Source organism: Pelodiscus sinensis, chromosome 1 (assembly GCF_052426305.1).
Source record: "Pelodiscus sinensis isolate ZL-2025 chromosome 1, ASM5242630v1, whole genome shotgun sequence".
NCBI lineage: Eukaryota > Metazoa > Chordata > Testudines > Trionychidae > Pelodiscus > Pelodiscus sinensis.
This window is the reverse complement of record NC_143052.1, coordinates 57,155,934-57,182,308: the sequence shown is the minus strand read 5'-3', so window position 1 is coordinate 57,182,308 and position 26,375 is coordinate 57,155,934. Positions and strand designations below refer to the sequence as shown.

Sequence of the window (26,375 nt, the reverse complement as noted above, 5' to 3'; positions counted from 1 at the left end):
AACGTAGAACTATACCTTAGCTTGTGACATCTTGAGAAATAAATGAGCTTGCTTCATTGTTCTTTATCGAGCGTCAATTTCTAAACTAGTAACAGAGATATCTGTCCATAACCATGCAAGCAGCAGTGGCCCAATGGTCTCAGCTAAAGCGCAGTAGCTCTGTTGGAAATCCTTTGGACTGAACGGGGCGAGGGCTTGGTTCTGGTTTTAAAACGGGAGCACGGGACGTGATTAATCTACTTTGGTCTTGATAACAGTGACCCCGCCCTCCCACTGCCGTGCTCTTGTAGGAGCAAGCCTGCCAGTGCTCTAGGGCAAGCATGACCTGGAGCTCCTCCAGCCTTTGCTCCATAAGGGGTCTGAACCCGCTTCCCCGCCAGCTTGTTGCTTTGACTTTGCCACGGGCCCGGGATCGCAGCTGCCACTCCCAGGGGCGGGCTGAGCTCGGCGCTGAGGGAAGCCCCAGCAGGGCGGCGCGGAGGGCTCTGCCGGGGGTGGGCTCGGCCTGCGTGCTAGTGCCAGGGGCCCCGCTCCCGCCCCGCGCGAAGGCCGGTCAGGGGCTGGACCCCCGCAGCCCTTTATTGCGGGTCCCTCCTGCGGCCGCGCGCGGACACACCTTCCCGTCCCTGCGCCGCGGCCCCGCACAGCGGCCGCCTGCCTCTGACCCCGGCTCCCCAGCGCAGGAGCCGGGGCCGCCGGATCGGGCCCCGGGCGAGGCGCGGCCCCGCGATGCTGCCCAGCGCCCTGGGCTGGGGCGTCGCGGGCTCCTCGGCGCTGCTCGACCTGCCGGCGCCGCCGGGCTCCGGCAACCTGGGCAAAAGTTTCCTCATCGAGAACTTGCTGCGGGCGGGGGCGCCGCCGAGCCCCGCCCGGCCCCTCCCCGGCCCGCTCACGCTGTGCCCGGCGGCGCAGGCTGCCAGCCCCGCGGGGGGCCCCGGCCCGGCCCGCTGGGCTTGTCCCCGGCTCCCCCCCTTCGGCGCGGCCAGCAGCGGGCTGACAGCGCGGGCTCCGGACAGAGCCGGCGGCATCTTCCCTCCTGCAGCCACAGGTGAGCGCGCGCCCCTCGCCCCGACAGCCGCCAGGTAGAGCCCCCCGCGGCGCGGCAGCTCGCTGGGCCGGGACCCCTGCCGGTGAGAGACACCGCTAGGCTCCGTTCCCTCCCGGGGCGGGAAAGCCTGACCCTGCCGTGCCCCAGCAGCGCTCCCCTGGGCCCGCAGTCCTCGCCCTCCCTGCCCAGGAATAAGCTTGGCTTTAATTGTGATGATTCGCTCAGTTGTGTCCAGCTGCGTAATTGCCCAGACCTGTCCTCCATGGACACCGCTAATGTTGAGGGCTGGTTATTTACTTGTGTGGCAAACACCTTGAGAGAGGGCTCCGAGGGGGTAGCCCTGTTAGTCTGTAACTGAAAAACCTGAAAAAAAATAAGGAATAGTCTTGCAGCACCTTAGAGACTAAACAAACCCCATGGAGATAGTCTCATCAGTTTTTGTGGGCACAGCCCACTTCTTCAGATGAATGGAGTTAAGGAGTCCAGGTTCTCAATAAATAGCAGAGAAAGAGAGAGGATGGAAGGGGAGAGGAGAAAGGGAGAAAAAGTGGGAAAAAAAGTGTCAATGTATATCCTAAATGAAGCTGATAGAGTGTGTACTAAGAGCACTTACACACTCTTAGTACCCAATCTAAGTGCTCTTAGTATCCACTCTATCAGGTTCATTTAGCATGGACACTCTACAATTATTTCCTTTTTTCCTTCTCTTCTAACTCCCCCTCCCCCATCCCCACTCTTTCTCTGCTATTTATTTGGAACTTGGACTCCTTAACTCCATTCATTTGAAGAAATGTATTGTGCCCACCAATGCTCATGATACTATCCACAAATTTGTTAGTTTCTAAAGTGCTGCAAGACTATTCCTTGAGAGAAGTGTTGGTGGAGTGAGGTGGGCTAGGTGCAGAGTATTGGTAAATAGTTATACAGCTCAAACAAATGTGCTCTCATTTAAAAATTAACGTTTGCACCAATATTTGGAAAATCAATAATTGATTGTAGTAAATTTCCCCCTGCCTCCTCTTAGTAATATTGACATAAATAGTATTCCTTATATAGAGTTCTATTGACTGAGTAAAAGTAATTGTAGGTTCTGTCCCCAAATTACCTTACTATCTATCTAGTTTATATAGAGGGGGTGAGAGATATTCAAGTACAGTTTTTCTTTCCTCAAAAAAACTGCTATCTTGGAATCAGAGTGGCTATACCAATTAGATGATTTTAACTTTTTTTTCTTTTATTAACATTTTAGTGTTTTCAGATACCTCTGGGGAAATTAGGATTGATGCTATGAAAACTGAGAGCCTTTCATTGGGCTCCTTCTGCTCCCACTGAAATCTCAATGGGAATTTGGATTTTGATTTCATTGCAGCACTGTCTACCAGCAATCAGATTAAAAATAGAACCTTGTGTCCAAATTAAAAGGTTGATTATGCTGTTATATGACATAATATACTACTACAAAGGGCTTTAATTTTCTTAAGGAAAATTTTTCTCTGTAGAATGTTCTTTAAATCAGTTCTGAATGGAAGGTTTATGAAATAAAGTCTGTTGTGGTCCTTGTTAGAGAGAGTAGTACAGAATGACTACTAAACATTAATCTGTCATATTTTACCCATTTCCTCATAGAACATCTGATTAAAACAAGGTTACTGTCCTACATGCCTGTGGAGTAATAACCACGGCAAAATATTTAGCTAACAATTCCTGACATTATAATGAGGACTTTAAATCTTCTATACTCCTAGATCTTTTCAGAGCTGCTAAATGATTGCAATCTGAAATGATCTCAGAGTGTTAACCAGGAACAAACACACAGGATAGACTTTCTGAGTCTAGGAAATACAAGAAAGACCACAGATTCTTAAGTAATGATAAGTCTGAGTACTAATGTCCTTGGCCACCCCCAAAATCCTATGGACCTCAATAGATTCAACAAAGGATGTAAGATTGGGCCTTTTGTAGCAAAAAAGTAATTGAATTGAGGCACAATTAACTTTATTGAATCTGACAAAATATTAGTGTCAAAATTCACCTCAAAAACTTTGTTGCAAACTACGTTAAATATAGTCTCTTCAAGGTAAAATAAAAGCTTCTAGTTTATGGTTTATTAGACAATAGATATTCTGAAAGATTTGTCACTTAAATTGGTAAAATGGCTTGGCGGCAATCTGAACCATGCAAAGTTTTTCTGTAGTATGAGGCAGTCATGGTTTTTTATGTATGCCTAGGTTTAACTACACTGCAAGTTTAAACAATACAAAGCTTTCCCAGATAAATTGTTTCTTTAGTATGTTACTTTTCATGTACATATTGTTTTAAAAAATTAAAAATAGATTTGAGAAATACATGTATATGTTGTGTCGTTACAGAAGTGTTCAAAATGGGTTAGAAAACCATTACAATGAATAATAATTTATGTGTAAATCTATTAAAATTCCCACTAGAACATTTCTACTTGTAGACCAATATAATATAATATTTTCAGAGGTTTGGAGTATATTTAAATAAAGAAATATGTATTTAAAATCAAAGTAAAATATTATTTGGAGTACAATCTTAAATTATAACTGCAAAAGGTATGTATTGAAAATAAAAATCTGGTATATTCTTTTTACATTCTCCAAAATAATTTTAAATTTTATTTTAAATTAAATCCTGCAAGTAGCTCCTACTTGTAGTTCTATTGACTTGAATGAAAAATGAGCAGGATAGGGCCAGGTAAGTGTATGTTTCAAATTAAAAACTATTAACTTGTTTCTCCCCTTACTTTATACCAACCCAGTTTAAAGCCATTGAGGAAAGGAAGCACATTTCACCTGATGTTGTGCAAATGTTATGTTAAAATGAATTTATTTAAAAAATGCTAATGAAAAAGGTTAATTCCTCAAATATCTCATCACTATTTCTAAGTTACTATATTAGAAACTAAGTGAAAGTTACTTAGTGCCCAGTCTTGAAAATATTTGCATGATTAGTCCTTGCTCTGTTTAGCAGGCCATTAAGACTATGCACATGAGTTCTGGATACTCAGATGATTAAAAGGTGGCAGGGTGAAGCGCTCCAAGAGTAAGTCTACACTATGGAATAAGAATTAAGATACACAACTTCAGCTATGTTAATTGTGTAGCTGAAGTCAAAATACCTTACCTTGACTTTTGGCACTGTCCATGCTGCAGGAAGTCGAAGGGAGAACATTTTCCCTTTGACTTCCCATACTTCTTGTGTAAGCAGGACTACTAGCATTGAGAGGGGCACTCTGGTCAGTTCAAATTAGCGTGTCTTCACTAGACCTGCTCATTCAAACCTGCAAGATCGACAGCGGCAGCTTCGATCTTCTCTGTAGTGTAGACATGCCCCAAATGCCAGTGGAACTAATCTGGGTACCTCTTGAGCTCAAAGTTTTCACTGACTTCAGTAGGAATCTTGGGTTGAAGGATCAGTCTCTTATAGTTGAAACAAGGAATGCTGGGTTCAATCCTTCTTTATTTACTCAAGCAAAATTCCCAATAAAGTTTTTAAAAAGCCAATAAAATATTATAATGAGATATTCTGATCTCCATTACACCAGTATAAACGTAGAAGCTGTTACCTTGTAAGAGGTGTCCTGAACTTTAGTAATCGTGAAGGCCAGTTTTCGATTTACTGCTGGATTCTACAGCCTATATTCAGGCAATGAATCTTGTCTCATTGGGTAATCCCAATGGAACTCATAATGATTCAGGGCTATATTTATGAGTAAAGGTACATTTTTTTTCTTGTTGGTGCAGCAATAAAAAGGACAAGAGTTTTGTCACAATAAGAACTATAGGATTGAAGTAAAATAAAGGTGTTTTGATTAGAAGATTTATACTGTATACTCTTATTGATCACTGATTCTAATGTGGTATGTAAGGATACTTACTTTTTTCCATTTTAAAGCTATAAGCTTGGATAATGTCACAATGTTTGTTTATAAGAATTTTCTTCATATAGTAAATGTGCACAGAGGTGGTATATATTCCAGCAGCATAATTCTCATAGGCCAAAATTTTCAACCACTGAATTTAGATGCCTTAGTTTTTGGATATGCAATTCAAGCCCACTTACAAGGGCTTGATTTTCAGAAAGTGCTGGGCAAGCCACCCACCTTTTGAATATCAACCCCTTCTCAGTTATCTCAAGTTCAGAACTCAAAACCAGTTGGTCCTGATGAAAATCTTGGCCCAAGTCTTAACTAAAAAGAATGATCATGACAAAGCAAATTGAGCTCTTATGACTTGTTGACCTAGTTACTGTAGCAGAATTTCTTAGCATTCAGTTGTCTTTTAAAAGAAAAAGCACACTTTTCAAGTAAGGGGAACTGAAATGTATCATAAATATTGCATTCATCCTGTGTTGCTTGTGTGTCCAAAATGTCCAGTGAGGTTAATCGGACTAAGTATTAGTGGAGCAAGGAATGTACTATCTAGAAACTGAAATGATGAATAAATTGAACCTTTGCTATAGTTCTGAAATTAACAAGTATCCACAACTTCTGTAAAAAACTGAAAACAAATGAACAAATTGGCTTGATTTATAAAACCTCACAGCATGTGAGATCCCAAATCCTGGTTTCTGTTTGAACCTTAACTCTCAGTTACACCAACTGAGGATCTCTTGCACCACAGCTAGTAAAGAAAAATGGTTTACCTGTTGAATCTGATGCTTAAATGTCCATGGCCACTAACTCTGGAATTACACGCTTAATTAGCCTATGGAACTCATTACCTTTTATTAGTAGGATTTTTAAAAGAATTAGACACTTTATATTAATAACAAGAGTACCTTGAGTTATCACAGCAAGTGATAATAATAAAGTGTTAAAATAATAAAATGGAGTTTTTGAAGAATGCCACAGAGCATAAGCCAGCCTAACTACTGGGAGTTAATGTGGGAAGGTTGCCTGGAGGCAGGTTATCCTATAGCCATCTACTGCTGGGTTTCTTATACCTTCTCCGAAACATCAGGTTCTGGCTATAGGGTGTCAGGATGCTGGGCTAGATAAACCATTAGTCTGATCTAATAATACAATACTTACGTTTCGATGTAATTGAAGATAAAACGTGTCCTATTTTGTATAGTGTGGGCTTGATTCTGATGCTCCACTGTAGTCATTTACAACTGTGTAAAATTCTGCCTTTCTAATGTGTTTAAAATTGACATCCACTTTTCACTCTGAAGTCTGAGGCTATGTCTACAGTGTATGCTTATTTCAAAATAAATTATGTTATGCTGAAATAACAAAGTGCACATCTACACAGCAAGCCCATGATTTCAAAATGATTTCAAAATAACAGGCTTCTTACTCCGACTTCTGTAACCGTCCTTCATGAGGAATACAGGAAGTTGAAAGAAGAGTGTTTTTCCTTTGACTTTCTGCTGTGTGAACATTGCTAAAAGTTGAGTTAAGGTACTTTGACTTCAGCTACGCAATTAACATAGATGAAGTTGTGTATCTTACCTTGACATTAACCCGCAGTGTAGACATACCCTACACAGCACAAAGTGCAAGGCTATGAAAAATCATGCCATCATTTTAAACAATGAATTTCTTCAATGCACGTTACGTGGGGCTATACCAGTGTTTCTTAAATTTTTTAAGATGGAGGAACACCAGGCAGTAATTTTTTTTTTATGAGGAACACTAAGGATTTTTTGTTGAGTGGGGGTGGGAGAAGAGAGAGAGAGGCGGGGGTTTATTGAGCCAAATAAAAAAAGGTCGCCTGTCCCTTAAAGGGCGACCATTTTGAACTCTGTTTTTCTCCGCGGCATAACTCTGACTGCCACAGAACACAGTTTAAGAAACACTGAGCTATACCATTTAATCATTACAAATTACAGATGATGTAGAACCTAGTGGCATGCTTACTATGCAGTGTTTTACCCAATGGAGCTCCAGTTCCTGGAGTCATGAGAGTCTCATCATAGCTATGCACTATCCATTTCTAAGGGGCTGAAGTTTAAGATTTTGGTTCTGCTGACCAAACTAACGGGTCTACTTTAAATGGGAGGGGACTGGTAAGAGCAGATGTTCTTTGGCTCTGGAATTTGTTTCTGTCACTGGTTCATCAAAGCATGGGCATGGTTATCTTTATACTGTACAGCAATACTCATTTTTTTCCCAAGCGTTTTTTAGAGTCAGAGAGGTACATTAGGGGCTGATGGGTTGTAATTTGTTTTGGTGTTGGGAAGGCTTTCAGGAGGCTTCTTGGCAGGTTTTCCAGAAGGTCCAAATGACCACAGCTCATATTGATTTCCTTGAACATTGCAATTGCTCAACAGTTCTGAAAAATCAGTCCTTGGAAAGCTGTGTATTGCTCAAGTAGTCTACATAGTGCAAAATGGCTGCAAATATATTGGTACCAATGCATTTTCATTAGGGTAAATGTCAGGGCCGCCCCACAACATTTTGGCACCCGAAGCAGGGAACTCAAATGATGTCCCCATGTCCCCTCACTCAACCAGCAGCAGACACAATTTTCTACACTCAGGGTCCTAGTGGCGCCTCCCCCCCCCCAGTGTCTGGCACCTGAGGCGGCCGCCTCAGTTCACCTCATGGTAAGGCCAGCCCTGGTAAATGTAAACAAAATTGAGTTTTGTGCTTTTATATTTTTTAATGTGCCTAGAGTAACTGATAGGCACAGCTGATATATATTGAAAGGAAATAAATAAATAAAACAGTGGGCATACTTGCACTACCAGCTTTGCTGGGATACTGAACCCATTGGATTTTTGCCAACAGTAAAATATATGCGAGACTATAACAAGTATATAGTAAATCAGATACTAACACAAATCTAGCTAAAGTACTTACAAAATTCTATTACCACAGTAGCAGAATACCTCACTGTCTTCAATGCAGTTATTTTCACAAGTCATTTGTAAGGTAGGGGACTGCCAGCACCATCTTTTCATGGATGGAGGACTGAGGCTCAGAAACTGACTTGCCAAGGCCATATAGGAAACTTGTGGCAAATGTGTATATCACTACTAAAATCTAGAAATTGGTAAATGTTTTACTAAAATTACATTGTTTTCCAGCCATATCCCTTTTTATGATTTATACTAAAAGACATTATTTCTTATTTCTTCCAAATGGGCTGACAACCAGAATATGTCTTAAAGTGACCTGGAACACTGTAGGTTTCTTCGAAATTAAAGAAAGAAAATAATCAAGTGCTTTTAACTATCAAATTCTCTCTAGGGTAATTCGGACTCCTTGTCTTAAGAATTAGGGATTTTCACAGTACTGTACCCATGATCCTCTCGGGAGACACAGGATTTTGTGGGAATTAGATATTAGGTAACATTAATTTTTGTATGATACAGGACCTTTTCTTGCTGCTTTTGCAGTATGTGGGTCAGATTCTAGGATCAGATCTTCAGACACTTATTTCTTAGGGTAGGAGAGTGAGTTTTAAATAGCATAGGGGCCTGATCTTGCAGTCCTTATTCCCACAGCTCTCCTGTCAGCAGGATGCCAGTTTCTGTATATTATCAAACTAGGCTATTATACAATATGAGTCTTGTGATATTTGGTGTCTTTCTTAAAGCCTAGTTCCTGGAGTCACGATAAGTATCTCTGTTTTAATTTTAACAAATATAAAATACTAGTCCTTGTGTTTGTACTGAAAAGCTTGCAAAAGTAAACCTTAAAGGCTTAAAAACAGAAGGCAAATAAAAATAACCCAATTTTTTTTATTTTTAACATCTTAATCTTAATTGGGAAGTTTTTTGACCAAGAGAGGCCCAGGACTAGAATTTCATTTGCACATGATGAAAATCCTTTACTTGTAGCCCATGGCACAATTTTAAATCAGGTCTGCTATAGCAAAAGGCAAGTTCTCTAATCAATTGTACAGCATAACCCCAATTTCACTTGGGTTCAGGGAATAATTTCTAAACAAAGACATTTCATGTAGAATACAAGAAAAATGTCAATCCATTTATGGCTGAATTCTGTTGTCTTGCCTATTATGACGTCATTAATAGTGATACAATGAAGGATATTCTTTTGATGTTATACATGTGTGCCTCTGTGTGTGTATGAGAGAGAGTGTGGGTGGGTAGTAGGCAGGAGGAAAATTCTCACTGAGAAATCTAGCATCACAATAAGACAATAGATCTGCAGCAAAGATTCCCTGGCATAGCCACAAGTAGGCAGCTTTAAAAAAAAAAACCCACAACCAGGGCAGGATCGATGTGTAAAAAAGGAATGGAAAGATACTTCTACGGTTGCCACCTTTTCATTTAAAAAAAATAAGGGACTGTTTTCTAAGCACTACTGCCCCACCCTTCATCTTTAAGATAATCAATAATAGTACTGAGCCATACTCACCTATTTTCACCAGTGGTATTTCTTGCTCCTTTTTGCAACACTCAGCAATTCCCAATCTTGTTGAACAGAGCTGAATAAATAAGGGCCATCCTTTATAATGGACTATTGGCAACCGTAATTTCAGCCAATAGGTGGAAATAGTCTTCACAGATCATTGCCACTGCTGTTCTGTTTCTTGAGCTGGAGGTTTTCTGTTCTTTGAGGCTTCTGCCCACGCTCCAATACAGCTAACTAATGGACATGATTGGTCCCTACTGTGTTAGAAGTGTTAGTTTTATAGGCATCATCAGAATTTGCTGAGGCTGTTTGACTAAACCCGTGCTACAAAACCAATGAGTCTGTATACTCTACCATTGTTTTGCAGTGTACATGTGGTGTTAAGGTTTGCAGAGTGTCAGATTGCTTCTAGTTCCCAAATGTGACATTCATGCCAGCTATACCATTATCCAAAGTGTGCTCATATGGTATGCTTTCATCACAAGCTTCAAGATGTAGATGGTCTTCATGATAAGGTTATATAGAGGCATGTGCCTAATTCTGCATGAGCTCCTAAGATGACAATTTTACAAAAATGAAAGTGCCTCAGTGTTGTCATCTGACCTTAGATGTGACTTTATCACCTGCCTGATTTTTGTGATTGAAGGGAAAAGATCATCTTACTACTTGCACATTTCAATCCCATGACTAATCTTTTTTTAGAGTGTCTGGCTAATTTTTGAAAGTCCAATTGAAAACTAATAACATAAAAATGAAAACGTTATAATTTTCTGTCCACTTTCTATGCAGGATTTTTAAATACATTTTTTTAAATAATTGCAACATACTTTGAATGAATGAGTATTTGCTTACATTTTAAACAGATCTGCTTCTTCCATGCATGCACTGCTTTTGTGTTTGCTTCTGAACATCAGGTTTTATTGGCATGAATGTTCTCGGAAAGAAAAGGTATATGTGAATACAGGCAGTCCCCGGGTTACGTACAAGATAGGGACTGTAGGTTTGTTCTTAAGTTGAATCTGTATGTAAGTCGGAACTGGCGTCCAGATTCAGCCGCTGCTGAAACTGATCAGTTTCAACAGTGGCTGAATCTGGACGCCAGTTCTGACTTACATACAGATTCAACTTAAGAACCCCAGGCATCTTCCTGTAGTCAGCCACTGGTCAGTTTCAGCAGCGGCTGACTTGGGGACGCCTGGGGCAGAGCAGCTGGGGTGCTGCTGGGTTGGTCCAGTAGCGCCGCCGCTGGACCAACCCAGCAGCACCCAAGCTGCTCTGCCCCAGGCGTCCTGATTCAGCTGCTGCTGAAACTGACCAGCAGTGGCTGAATCGGGACGCCTGGGGCAGAGCAGCTGGGGTGCTGCCGGGTTGGGCCCGTAGCGCCCAGAGCGGCGCTACGGGACCAACCGGCAGCGCCCCAGCTGCTGTACCACAGCCGCCCGGAGCAAAGCCGCGGAGCACGGGGGCAGCGGGCAGCCCAGATGCGCCGTGGCTGTCCTGCTGCCCTCGGGCTCCGCGGCTTTGCTCTGCTTTGCTCCCCGTCCCCCTGGTCTACAGACCAAGGGCACGGGGAGCAAAGCGGCGGAACACACGGGCAGCGGGCAGCCCAGACGCGTCTGGGCTGTCCGCTGCCTGCGTGCTCTGCGGCTTTGCTCTGCTTTGCTCCCCGTCCCCCAGGGGGAGCAAAGCAGAGCAAAGCCCCGGAGCACGCGGGCAGCGGACAGCCCAGACGCGTCTGGGCTGCCCGCTGCCCGCGTGTTCCGCCGCTTTGCTTCCTCTCCCTGGTCTGCTGGAGACCAGGGAGAGGGCCCCGTTCGTAAGTGCGGGGACTGCCTGTATTACAGAACCCAACTGTAAACTTGCAATAATAGATGCATCAGAAGAGCTTGCACAATACATTAGCCAAGAGCATGTGATTGTGCTTCCCTCTGGTGGCAGAGCTCAGCAACTCTTCAATCTGTTACTGTCTCTCAGATAGGAAGATCACATTTAGGTCAAGAGGGAAAACCTTGTGATTTTGTTTTTAAAAGTCTTGGTAACGATCCCTGCTGATGACCATAGTATATATGCAGTCATGGTCTTACATTTAAACATTTTTCCAGTCTCTGAACAGAAACACCATGTGACTTGTTTGGCTAGTCATAATTAATCAGTCCCCCTGGATATTGGATATTTGCAGATAACTTTTATGATTATTCTATAGAGTTAAATTTTGTTTTCTGAAAATGAGTTTTTATTATTCTGAAGAATGAATAAATATGAGGAAATCACAATTGTTTTTAGTATTTACTCCATGGGTAGTAAAAGAGGCTAAATTTGTCAGACACATTATTCATTCAGGTCTAATATTTTGGAAAAGTATGTTTTCAAATAAGTTTGTCTTAGTCTTTACTCCTGCAGAAAGGAGAGCCTCAGTGTTGCAGTTGAAAGTAATAGGTCTCCACATAGATGCAACACAGTAAATTGTACAAATGGGGCCTAGAATACTTCCTAGTATGTTTAAAACTGCTCAGTTAAAAAAAAATACCCCTCCCTGAAGCCCCTTGAAAACGAGTCACTTTAGAATATGATGATTCTGTCTAAGCTCATTTCACATGATGTACTTAAGAACTTAACTATACAAAGGACTGTGCTTTGGGATTTTATCTGCGTTATAGACATGACTTTCTAGCATGGCAGAATTTTCATCTTTAGAACTATTTTGTTTTCGAATTTGGAGAACATTTTAGGATGTCAGTATCTCAGTATTGCAGATGTCAGTATCTCAGTGCATTTTAGGATGTCAGTGTCTCAGTGCTAAGTATTGCATTTTAGGATGTCAGTGTCTCAGTGCTAAGTATTGCAGTTTGCTGAATTCTGAGGTTCAGTTATGTGTACAGTATATTTCAACTTAACTGTTGAGTATTTGTAAAATGCTTTGGATTTATAAGGCTGAATATAAATAGGTATTATTAAGTATATTTTGTATTAACCAGCCTGATACAGTATAACAAGAATCTATCATCAATTCATATACTAAATCCTCTAAGTTTTAGGACCAGGTAGTGTGACTTTCAAGAAAAAAGTACATAAAATAATTTGTTGAGCTCTTCCTTTTGTAATCAGGTCAGTAAAATGTATTGCTTAGTCTGACTTTTGATTTTCATGATTTATGTGACCAAACCTGTATAGTGCTTATATATTTAATTCACAAATGGGGCTATACATAAGAAGCTTTATGGCTACCATGTGCTTAGTTCTGGCTATCAAACCCCTTCTCTGTGTGCCCCCCCCCCCCCGGTTTCCTAGCAACCAACCAGCTTTGTAGCTGCTTTCAGCCTTATTTAAGGACTTTAAAATGTTTGGTTGAAAATGAATTTGGTTTATCATTTTGTTTATGACGAGGAAATAAAATCCTTCCTGCAGCTCCCCTTGTCTGCAAACAGCAAACTGGAGTCAATGGGATCCGCAAGGCTCCATGGTCATGCTGCCGGTAAATAAACACACCAGCGCTGCCAGTTAGCAGCTTTCTCAAAGTGGTTTCAGGGGCCACTTTGAGAAACACTAAACTACACTGGTATACATCTTTTGAAAATCTGATCCAGTGTCTCTAAGAATTTGCATGTAGATACCTTGTATAGCTGAAAGATATTAAAGATGTTTAATGATCATTGGCTATACATCTAAGAAACTCAAGTCTGTTATTTATCCCATAAGGTCTGGAATATATTAATCTAAAATTCCTGCCTCAGAAGCCACTTGTTTCACAGATCAATGGAAAGATATCATCTGCATCTTATTTCTAGGTGCGTTACAAATACAGCAGAGCGTTTGGGGGTCTGATCAAAAGACCACTGAAATCAAAGGAAAGATTCCCACTGACTCTGCTGGACATGAGAGCAGGCCCTTAAAGATCTTTGCTTTTTGCATTATGGCAGAATCCCAGATTTTGCTGTAGGCTTTGGATTCTGATGCTGCTCTCATTAAAGTAAATGGGAATTTTAATAGTGACTTTAATAGGAGCAGGAGCTGGCCTTTTATGGGTACAAGTCATGCATAGAAGCATAAAGGTTTAATGACTGGAAAGAACTCTATACGTTGTAATATGCTATCCCCCCCTTTGGATGCGATGATATAGTCAATTGTGGTATATCCAGGTAACTAGAGTATAATACAGTATTTCAAGTGATAGAGATGCAGCCGTGTTAGTCTGGTCTAGCTAAAACAAAAGACAAAACTATGTAGCACTTTAAAGACTAACAAGATGGTTTATTAGGTGATGAGCTTTTGTGGGCCAGACCCACTTCCTCAGATCAATTTGTGGAAGAAAATTGGCACGACCATTTATACCAAAGTGATACAATAAAAAAAAAATTAACACATATAAAATTGACAAATCAAATTTTAGAACAGAGTGAGGGTGGGGGGGGGGGAAGGTTAGTGTCTGTGAGGTAATGACATTAGGGGTGATAATTGGGGAAGCTATCTTTGTAATGGGTGAGATAATTAGCATCTTTGTTGAGACCTATACATAAAGTGTCAAATTTAAGCATGAATGACAATTCTGAAGCTTCTCTTTGAAGTCTGGAGTTAAAATCTCTCTGCAGCAATATGCATGTTTTAAGGTCATAGAGAGAATGTCATCAAGAACATTTTAAGAAATTGGAGGAAATTCAATGCTGAGCAACAAAAAAGATGAGAGGACAACAGGGAAATGACTTGCAAAGATAAAAAAAAACCTAAATTGATATAGGATGACCAAAGGCAGGAAGGGTCTGATTAACACCTCACAGATTAGATATTTCAATGATTGAAACATCGAGGAAGTGTGGTACATAGGATATAGTGATGACTAACAGACTGTGATTCCGAAATACATAATTTAGGCTGATTGACAGGGAATAGTCTGTAATAGAAAGACCTGTTTGGCTGTAGTAATTCTCTCAAGGAAAGCAGTGAATCCCCTCACTTGCAACTGTGAAAGCTACACTGGGCAAAACCTTAGCATGTGCACTGGAAGGGACAAGCCTTAATTATACTGACAGTATAATCCAATAGATATTTTCCATCTCAGTTTTCTGTGATTCTGAAATTGCTACCAAATGTGCCCATCTTACTTGCTCCAGAAATTTTATTGATGCCCTGTACCTAAAGTCGTTGTGATGCCAGTGGGACACTTTGGATGAATAAGCTGGACAAGTTTTGGCTCTGTATTTTTTATGTCCTTTAAACTGCTTACTATAACTTTCTCCAATGATGATCCTGTCTGTTTGTAAGTTCCCCCAAAGCCCAGCTTATGATCAGTTTTGTTAGTGTACAGGAAGTCCCCGGGTTACATGGATCCGACTTACATCGGATCCCTACTTACAAACGGGGTGAGGCAACCCCGCACTAGCTGCTTCCCCCCAGCAGACCAGGGAGACGCGAAGCTAGCGCTCCCCTCCCCCCAGCAGAACAGGGAGATGCGGAGTGGTTTTTCTCAGCAGACACCTCAGCTTGAGAATAAAGGACTGAGGGAAGTGAGGTGTGGGAGAATAAAACTGAGCTCTGGAGAAATGTTTGGCTAGAGTTTCCCATACAATATGTACCAGTTCCGACTTACATACAAATTCAACTCAAGAACAAACCTACAGTCCCTATCTTGTACGTAACCCGGGGACTGCCTGTATTGAGTTGTATTGCACCTGGTATTCCAAAGTACTGATGAACAGTTGCAGCTACAAATCAATTAACATCTTTGTTTCTGTATAATCAAAAGAGAATAAATTTACAATAGGGGTCTTTAAGGTAAGATAAATTTAATGTAAAGGCCAAGATGTAAACAAATGAGTTCTTAAAGTTAGGTTTCAAAGATCACATTTGATTACAATGGGAAGTGCACAGCACATTTGAAAATCAAGCTGCTTTGATCGTGTATGAATATGGATTCAAGCCTAATTTTGAGGGCTCATTTTTAAAAACAATATAAAAGAAAAATTTAAAATCATATAAATGAGGGAGATTGATTAAAAACTTACATTTGTCTATCTTTAATTCTGATTATTTACGGCTTATAGAAAAGAATATCGTGATTTTTTTTTAAAAATAAGCAGTTTATTACAAAATATTTTTATTCAGATGTTACACTGTAGAATTGGACAGATTACAACACAGAAAATAGAGGCTTACCCTCATAAAATAAACCAAGCAACTGATGTGGTTGTTACATTACAAATCAAACGTTGAAAATATATATGTATATTTATTTTAAATTGAAACATGTTTGCCTTCATCATGGAAGAAAAAAGGAAAGATGAAGCTAATTGCTGCTGGCAAAAATATAAATATAATCAAGAGTATGCTTAGAAAAAATGATACTTATGGAAATGCCCTATAAAATTTACTACAGAATGGCTACGTCTTTTCTAAGAGTTTTCTCTGCAAGAAATATGCTAATGAGGGACTAATTTGCATGAGTCACGATCTCATTTGTATATTTTTTGAGGATCCGTTTTTACGCAGAAACAAGCAGTGTGGATGTTTTCTTTTTGCGCAAAAGCCCCTTTTCCCACAAGATCCTTATGCCCCAAAATGGAGGTTTACCGATCTTGCAGAAAAAGGGGGTTTTGCGCAAAAAGAAAATGTCCACATTGCTTGTTTTTGAGCAAAAACCCTAACGCAAAAACGGATCGGCAGAAAATATGCAAATGATATCATGACTCATGCAGATGAGTCCTTCATTAGCATCATTAGCATATTTTTTGCTGAGAAAATTCGTAATGTAGATGTAGCCGATGTGATTTTTTTTTTGTAGGTGTGGTGTGTGTGTGTTCTTTGCATTCTGTAGAAATTAACACAAAATTCTGTAGGCTAATCTTAAAAAACCCATAGTGATATCAAATTCTGAGCCCAGTTCTGCAACTCTTAGCTGTATTTAATAGACTCTTCCTCTGAGAGTTCTTTATAAATAAATGGGATTATTTGTGTATGAGATACTATTGAACAGAAGAATGGCAGAATCAGGCTTTGTAGTTTTAGAATAATTCTATAGAACTTAATTGGTTTATCCAGATTCCATTTTATAGGCATTTTCATAAAAGCTACTTTATTGATTTCCTTACTCCATGTGAGTAAAAGTAAAAAAAACTCTGACCTGTAAATAAGATACTCATTGCCAGGCAGAACCTGTCAGTTCTGTTTTTTAAAGGTGTACTTCCCCAATACGTAGAAAAGTTTAATAAAATAACTTTTTGATCGAATTTCACTTAGCTATGAATTTTGACCATTGTGTTCAAATATATTACTTAGGATGCATATCACCAGAACAAATAAATATTGAATCCTTGGGATTGCAGTCTTGTGATAAATGTACTGTGGTTGTTCATTATGTCATAATTTAAGCAATACATTAATTAAAACGACCTTTGATAAAGTTTCCTAAAGATTACTTGGCTGATCATCTTTTTTTCTATTAAAAATCTCTGTTTAAGAAAAGGGAAGCCGAGTTTGTGAGGCAGGACTTAAGATGCTGACTTTTTGAAAATGGTTTTTGTAAATATCACTTATGTTTGGTAGATAATCAATTAGATCTATGCTTTATTTGCAGTTCTTTCCAAACATTTTTTTCTCCGAGCCTCACCATTCTACTCAGCATTCTGCGGTGGGTCCTGTCAGCACCCTGTATCCCCCACTGCTTTTCCAAGTAAGTTTTTATGCTTCATCAGTAATGCTTGAGTTATTCTGTAAACCAAAGCAGCAGGACTTAATGTGTCCTGGAAAACTAATTGGTGATGCAATGGTAGCAGCTAATTCCTCAGTAAAATCACAGCGATCCTATTCAGACTGTTTCCAAAGATTTATCAAACTTAAGTACACTGAGCAATTGTGAGAAATTTCTAATGGCATTTGGATGTGCAGGCAGCTAATCAAGGAACACTTCTTGTTTTCAGTTTTCTAGAAAAGATCCTTTCAGAGTCAATAACACTTTTAAAAAACTGTATCAATATGTATTTGCAAACAGGAAAAGAAAAGAACTGAAAGATCATAAAATGGACACTGCATATTAATGTCTGCTTGGCATAAATTATGATTCAGGAAATATTACCTTTATTTAAAAAAAATCCTCAAAACCCAACTATTCTGATCATAGCACACAAACACTTCTATCCATTTAATTTTGTTTTAGATTATAATGTTATAACCGGAAGATGATTTGGTCCTTGTATTTATACATTTGGGATGGAAGCTTAGTTATGTATTTCCACTTAATCAGAGTCCAAATTTAACCTTCATTTTTGAGGTTTATTGTGTATCATATTATGAGATTATTAAAGAGTTTGGATGTTCATGACTCAGGAAGAAAAGCTGAACATACATGTCTTAGTTCCTCAGAATTGATTATAAAATACAGCATGGTATGTCAATCCAAATAGAAATTGCAATTAATGCATTCTGGACCATATATTTTTATCACAGTAAAATTCAAACCACTGCTGACTATGTGCATGTGTTTTATGAATGTTTCTGAAGGGCAGTTGCTAAGTCCAATGATTCCTGACAAGTGAGGCAGCAAATGCTGGCAGTTTAATGAGCTGCAAGTTTCTGAGCACCTCTTTAGGGAGTTGACACTTTCCCACAGAGCATTTTACATGGCCCAGGCTAGATCACAATGGCTGACAGCACCATGACCAATCACCACTTTCACTTTACGCATCCACACGCGACCTCACCACAATTTTTCACTGTGCAGATGAACTTTAGGAACCATTTCATATTGAAAAGGCCTGGGCAAGGGTCAGTTGCCCTTTTGTATGGTCATAAAGCAATGCTCTATGTTCCAGTCTTTTCTCCTGTCTCACATTCCAAGAGAATTTCTGGACAGCATTTAAAGCACTTGACTGAAAAATAAAGCAGTGAATGAAACTGACTTTTATAGACTCATTCTAGCTCATCTTCCCATATAACCCTGTCTACCTGAAAAGGGATTTAGTGGATGAGCTGAGTGTATACAGGGACTTGCTGAATACATAGGGCCCATTATCAACTGTGGGGATTGTTTATTAACCAGGACTGATACACTACTATTTTGGAAGTGACCTATTAATTGTCCATTTAACTAGAATGTATTGAATTCACATGAAAAAATGGAAACCATGACTAAAGCTTTTACTCACTCCTTCAAGGTGGTCTCTGCCATGAAGGCAAATTAAGATTGTTCCACAGATTAAGAAGACATTTATCACCATATACTAGCCTACGAAGGAAAGACTTTAAAAAAAAAACAAACAAAAAACCCCATGCTAAACATTTGGTACCATATTAGCATTTATGTCAACATGGTATTAAACCTTTCAGTGTGTGTTCAGCAGGACAGACTGCAGACTTGCTTCGCTTAATTCATTTTGACATAACTGTTGTGCTGTGTGGGTGAGCTCATGCCCCCTAGTATCAGAAAAATAGACAGTGTACATTTGGTGGGTTTCATTTGTACGGTTAGCGTATTCACTCCATCCACAAGATCATAGGGTTGGTTTTTATGGATACAGTTTTTGCATGTTTATATTGTTTAATATAGAACAATTAAAAACAAAATTTCTAGACCACCTTCTTATCTGAATGTTCATCTCCCTAAAAATGTTAGCTTTAAAATCTAAAAGTGGCTGGCTCCACTTTTCACTAGTGCTTTTCTCTGGTTACGTTCACTGTTAGTTTTTGTTTAGCTAGGCATTTAGACTACACCCACTACTGTGGCTTACAGAGTCAGAGAGATTTCTTCCCAAATTGGGTGGGCTATTCCCTGCTATATAATTCTAATATTGATATTAAAACAGTCACTTACCTAAGAAACTGCCACTATAACACTGAGTTCAAGCATTTAAATGCCATGCCCAGCAGACAGGTAAGTGACTACAATTTTACTTCCTTGCTGAGAGACTGATAAAGGGGTCACATAATCTGATAACCTGTCCTTAGCTGATAATTCTGTTTTGGAGCTGAGCAAGGGAGGTGAGGTGTGGACCAGCCTTATTGACTAAAACATTTTCTTCTTCACATGTAGCAATTGTAGGGATGATAGGAGATTTCCCTTCCACCTGTTTCATTGAAGGCTTTAAGGACTGGTCAGGAACTGCAGTTTAGACTTAACTCTTTCCCTCGTACTGTAGCCACGTATGAGGTGACCACAGCTTTAAGGCTGTATTTCCCTGCTGCTTACCCTTACCAGAGAAGGAAAAGGGGGAGGCAATGAACGTCATCCTTGATCAGGAAGATGTAATATATGAGAGGCCACATGTTGATGTACATGAGGTTCTTGCCTCCAAGAAGCTCCAAACAGCAGAATGGGATTTTAGATAGTTCTATGTGTAACCCACACACCTAGTGTGGTTACCATGCAGTGGCACCTAGCCCACAGCAACAGTTAAGACCAAGAGACCTCTACAGCATGGGCTGGGAGCCAGCTGGCTTTTAGCTCAGAGAGTAGAGGCTCCTGTACTCAGCTCCAGAGATCCCAGGTTCAAATCTGCCTGGTGTTGGTTATGTATGCACTGTGTAGAAATTTTCCATGAATAGCTGGGATTTGTGTGCCATAGTCAGCATATTTGAGTCTGAACAGAATCCTACTATGTCCCATTACGTACATAAACATAACAAAAGTATCCGGTAAATTCTGATGTCTGTGTCTGAAATATCAGTTTTAAAGTTGAAATGTAACTGTATCAAGCTGTAACTTTATACATACTAATATTTAATTTTAAAACCGCTCAGATGTATATCGCAGAAATATCTAATAAATTGTGATATATATACAATGGGGACATATAGGTGTGAGTGTATCTGCCTATGACACACACATCTTACTATATATTTTAGAAATGTGCATCTGTTTGTCCACCCATCTGTGAGTCTGTCCATTCAAGAACTCCTAAATGGTAAGAACTAGGACCTCCAAATTTGGTATGCAGCTGCTGCTTCATCATAACTTAAAGCAAGGTCAAGGTTTGGTTATGCTAGGATAATGGGATATATGTGGAATCCAGTTTTCTCATAAAATGGAAAGGGAGGGGTCTGGTAGGAGGGACAATTATACTGCAGAATGACCACAGGGGATCAGGACAGCTATACCCCATTGGACCAACAAGGGAAAGGGACAGCTATCTACTATATATTTTAGAGAGTTTGTCTGTTTATGAATTTGTCTGTCTCCCCCGCCTGCCCCCCCAGCCTGGCAACATGCACCTCTCCCCCAGCTGTGTCCTCTGTCGTTGCAGTGGCTATGGACAAATGTTTCTCATGGCCCCAAACTGCTGCAGTGATAGAGGGCTAGGGTTGTCCCCCCCCCCTCCCCAGGGCAGCCTGCATACTGAATCCTTCATTCCCAATCCCACACCAGGATAATGATGTAAATAAAGAAAAACAAAACTTATTTGCGTTAAGGACATGAGCAGCATGTAAGTATAATATGTAAAAGTTAAAGATTAGTATATTCACAATTGTTGATTAGTGAAAGCTGCAACAGAATTTGATTAATATTTCAATAAGAACTTTTTTGTGAAAAATTTTATGATATTTTTTTTTAACTGCTGACATTATAAAAATTGTCAGAAGAAGGGATACAATTTCATTGATTGTTTTGTCAAATTTTTGTTGTTGGAAAAATGTTAAATCTTGAAATTATTTTGATGAATTCCAGCACCGATGGCATGGTCACATGTCTTTCTAGGACCAACCATAGTTTAGGCTTGCAGGAAAAACAAGCTTATTCACAAATCCTTGTCTTGAGCATTAGGCCATTAAGTTCTGTAAGTACCATTAATGACTTTTAGTAGCAGCCTAGATGAATAAATGGGTTTACACTTTATATTTCTAACTTCACATGCACAAATGATATATGCACACAAAAGTATATACATATTCAGGGGTTACAATCTCTTGAGTGATAGGTTACTTGCCCCATTTTGCATAAAGCATATTTGAGTTATGCATATTCATATTTAAAATACATTTCCATAAAAATATGAGGGTACAGTGTCATATAGTGGTTATGGAGTATGCTTGCCCTTGCCCAGAAACCACATGTAACATTTGGGATCAGTGCAGGCCTCTGAAACCTTCCCCGAGCCCTGCTCTTTGGAGTTCGGTGCACTGCCAGAGCACTCCTGGCCAGCAGCTGCTTTATGGATTCCCATGTAAAAATGGATCTTTGGAGATGTGGGGGGAAGGAAAAATTGATACAGCTCTGAGCTTTATTATTCTTTCTCTCGGGCTGATGAAAGGATGATGTGAGTGTTCCAATGAACGAGCAGTAGGTACCTTCAGAGCACAGACCAAAGTGGTGTGACTGAGCCTAGAATAAACAGCCAGACAGGGTTTGCTGACAGCTGTTAAATGTATTCCATTTAGTCTTATTTCTAATCCTTTGAGTACTCCAAAAAGCCTTTCCAGAATAGTCAAGATGTGAATGGCAAATAATTTTCTAAGGAAAAGTTTACCATGAAAGCCCTGTCATTACACTATATATACGTAGTATGGCTTACTTAGATTATTTGAAATGATTATGTAAACCATTCTTACCTCATTATGCATTTTATACAGGGAAGGGGCACAATGAGTACCCATGAAAAACTCACTGCAATTTGCTGACCCTAATCATATTTTGTAAGGAAAAGTATAGATGTTTCTCTCTGACCATATCTGGATTTCACAGTAAAAAGAGATTTATACTCAACCATCTACATAGACTCATGCATTTATGCTTTTTCCCCACTCCAAAAAGTAGAATCTTGGCCATCTATAACACATCTAGATCCCAGCATTAACCTGAAGTTGATGAGAGCTATATCTCTGCATCCTGTGTAGAATCTAATGTGTCTTGAACATGACAGAATAATTCTGACACATTTGTAACACCAACAACTCAAAAGTGAGATAGAGGTCAGATAGAAGTATAGATAGGGTAAAGTATAATGCTTCATATTCCTCTGATATATGTTATACTTAGTATCATACTATCTTCCATTTCCTCTAGGAGAGGAAAGCATTCTGCCACTGTTGACCCAGGACTCCAACTCTAAAGCCCGGAGAGGAATTTTAAGAAGAGCTGTCTTTTCTGAAGACCAGAGAAGAGCTTTGGAGAAGATGTTTCAGAAACAAAAATATATCAGCAAAACAGACAGAAAGAAACTCGCAAATAACCTGGGTCTGAAAGAGTCACAGGTATGGCGGGATGTGCGGACACTGTACAGCACTTAGCAAAATGGGGTTCCGGTACATGATTTAGGGCTCCTAGGTGCTACTATCAGACAAGTAATTAATAATCATAACAATATTTCATAGTTCTGTCTTTGAAACAAAAACTTTCCAAATATCTTTGCTGAAGGGGGGTATTAACAGCCCAGGGCCAGTCCTATAGTCTTCACTTCAACAAAGTCTCATTAAAGTCAATGACCATTTTAAAGAATGTATAAAAGAGAATCCAATCCTATAGTGATCTGCATTCAAAAGTTGATATCTCCATTTCCATGCAAAGATAGAGAAAAATCACTTCTGAACGCTAACAGCCTCTATCCCCATTCTCCTAACTCATGGACACTTTTTGGCTCTGCATTAAGGTTCACTCTAAGCTGCACAGCAGCACAACTGCTTAATGAGCAAAGGTGCCATTTCCAGCACATAATTGGGGCAGCAGCCATGCACTCCGGGAGGGTGGCTAGCTTTTCATCCTGTTCTCCGGATGCTCAGGGAGTGAGGGGAAAGTGCTTGCCAGGTGTGAGAGGTATGCATGGAATGCAAGCACCTTTGCTCATTTCCCCTCACTCTCTTAGCTTCTAGGGAATGGAATGAAAAGCTAGTCGTGTCCCTAATTACACAGCTGCTGCCCCCTCATATGCTTGAAATGGTGCCCTTGTGTGCTGCCCAAAGGCGCAGGGCTGCCATGCATGGAGCTGCCTGGCTGAGAGAGAGCCCCTGTCAGCTGGGAGAAACTCGCTGCTCTGTCCCCAGCAGGGAGCTGCTGCTGTAGCTAAGGGAGATGTGCCCCTCTCCCAGCCAGGCAGCTGCATGTGTGGCAACTTTGAGCCCTTCGGCAGGCTCGTTAAGCAGCTGCGTGGCCATGCTGCCACGCAGCTTAGAGGGAACCTCACTCTGCATGCACAAAACTCTGCAGGGATTGGTGGGAGGGCACTGTCTTCTGCTTTGCTTTTAGATGTTGTTGGGGAAATCTCACTCCCCTGGGGTAAAGAGTCCCCAGAAAGGTCCGAGGCTGGAGGTCAAAGCAGTGAGGCAAGAGAGAAATCTAGAAGGAAAACTTTATTATGCATGCAGGCAGGCTGACAGCTACTAGAGTGAGAGCAGCAGCAGCCCTAAGAGACAGTTTCAGGGATCCTTTATACAGTATGTTCAGACAGTTTAGTTGTTGATTTGTTTTCTTTAACATATCAAAGTCTCAGCAGAAGTATTCTGAGATGTTTCTATTCACACCAGAAGTGCTAGAAGTAAGTTTTACAGTACAAAGGCACATGATAACCTCAGTGAGGAGTCTACAAGGCAAATTGTGACAGACTAGGAGTCTCCATGAAGTTGAGATAGGAGGCATTGTAAGGGTCTTGATTAGAGAGAGAGAGACCTGGAAAACTTTTAACTCTTACAGCAGTTTTCTTTTAGAGAGTTTTGATTTCCTCCAGTTTCCCCTCTTTAACACAATTGGAGTTGTTTGATTTTTCTCCCACAATGTCAGCATAGAAATCCACACTCAGAGCTCTTTTACCTTTCTCTGTTTTTTCACCTGTTACTGAGTAGCCACCGGGAAAGTATGCTGATAGCAATGCAACTTTACTGGACTCATGCCATCAAGGGAGATGGGACAGTGGAAGCAGCAACCTTCCCTATAGAGCTGATCCTGGCTCTAGGCAGAGGGAGACATATGGGGTTGAGAGAAGCATTAAGAATGGAAATTCCATGAGGTGACCTTACTGGAAGTTCCCACCTCTCTTATTTGGCCACTTTCAATGGGTTTTTCCATATGAGAGTATGATCTGGCTCAGTATAGGAGTTCAGGATTTGTCCCACTGTTTAATATCTGTATAGTTGTATATACCATACTCATGTAGTAAGATTATGATGCCTGTCAGGTTTGGGATCCCAGGGCTTTGATCTCTGTACAAATATAGTTAAAGTGATAGCATCTGCCCTGGAGGGCTTTCAGTCTAAAAGAGACAAACAAAAGATGGGGACAGGAAGAGAACACCTGTGATTGGCACACTTTCATTCATTACATGGAAGTAATGGGCAGGGAGAGGGGAAGCTGCAAGAATGGGAGAATGACAGAAAGGGAATAAGAAGAGTAACATTCCCAACACATTTCCTATCTTCCCATAGTCACCTAATTGGTGGGCTGCAAAGGATGGAAGTGCTGGTGGAGCGCTGTACATTATTGTAATTTTTAACTTGAACACTTCAACCATAAACAATGGAGAATGCACAGACTGAGACCCTTTCCAATCTACTAGCTAAAGCAGAATAGTAATTTCCAATGGACAAACGTTCTTTTCTTGCTGACAATGTACAATCACACTGCAGTGAGCTTTCTAAAATCTTTGCAGTGCATATTCTCATTCTGTATATTGCAAGCATTTCCTTTCTACTTTCTTTTGACTTTTCCTATATAAAAGACAGGAGAGACTAGTGTCAAACTACAAATCGACTGTAGTCTTTGGAGATGAGATTTTACCACATAAGGACAGGGAAGAGGATTTCATTCCAAAAACTGCATGAGAGCCAGGTGAATCCTAGGAGATCCCTGGAGCCTTCAATCATCCAGACAATGTCACCACTCTGCCTTTGGGCTAGTAGACCCATGTCAATCGCTTCATTACTGCAGCTAGCCATGCTCAGCTTCTTTTGTGGGTGTAAGAGCCATTGCTCCTCTAGCTATGCTGATGTCTTGTAAATGAAAGGATTTACATTGTTGTGGGAAGTAAGAGCCTTTATTTACACTAGGAATTCTTGTGGGCTTAAGGAGATAACGCTGTAGTAAGCTGTTATCTCCTTGGCTACCACTTGACAAGTCTGCTGAGCTGAATCCTCACCTTGTCTCTGCTGGTAAGGGGAGGAGAATGTTTGGACTGATAGGCTGGATTCTCAGCTGGTGTTAGTTGGCATAGCTTTGCTGATTTCCATGGAACTATGCTGAACTTGACTTAAGTCAAGCCCAGAGAGGGGAGTTTCAAATTGAAGGGATTTAAAGAAAAAAGGTATTCAGGTAAAAATTATTTTAAGAAAACAACAACAATCTCCTATTAACTTGGCAACAGGTGAAAATTTGGTTTCAGAACCGAAGGATGAAATGGCGTAACTCCAAAGAAAAAGAAGTGCTTTCAAACAGGTGCCTCCAAGAAGAGGGTCTTCAAGAGAACTACCTCTCAAGAGCCACTCTGAATTTTAGCTCCCCATGCCCTTCTGTGTGGGAAATGTCTCAACAGCAGGCAAGTCCAAGATGGAGGGAGAGTTCTCCAGAACCTTCAGAAAGACTGAATAATAGAAATAGTGTGCAGCCACCTCAAAGAGCAGATTCATTTCAGGGCACATTGTATTTGTATCCTGAACATGACGATGGAGACAAGACAGTTGCATCATCAGTATAAAGGAATGATGGAGTTCTGCAAATTGATCCAATAACAGACTTTAAATGGTTGGTCTTTTAAAACTAACAGCGTTCAACATTGAAAAGCTAACTAGTTTATACCTCATCAGTTACTAAAATCTAACACCATTACAATGACAAACAATTAATGCTGCAAGAAATATTCTTTAATATTCAATTTATTCTCATGTTTTTTCTGGTCTTATATGGAACATAAAAGTAAATTAGGAAGGAATGGTAAGTAAAAGGAAACGAAGACTATGAAACTGACATTTTGCTTCGATTTGCATACTGTGCTGTATACACATATTCATTAAAGCACATTGATACCATACTTTTTTTCTTATTGTAGTCAGACTCATTAAGTTCCTCCCCCCCCC

General features: G+C 40.3%; 1 protein-coding gene across 1 annotated transcript; it reads left to right on the top strand.

Moving 5' to 3' along the window:
- DBX2 (developing brain homeobox 2) lies at positions 1-26,375 on the top strand. Its single transcript, XM_075930383.2, has 4 exons — positions 1-1,048; positions 16,966-17,061; positions 22,384-22,571; positions 25,667-26,375. The coding sequence occupies exons 1-4, from the start codon at positions 730-732 to the stop codon at positions 25,994-25,996; spliced, it is 933 nt and encodes a 310-aa protein (XP_075786498.1). The 5' UTR covers positions 1-729; the 3' UTR covers positions 25,997-26,375.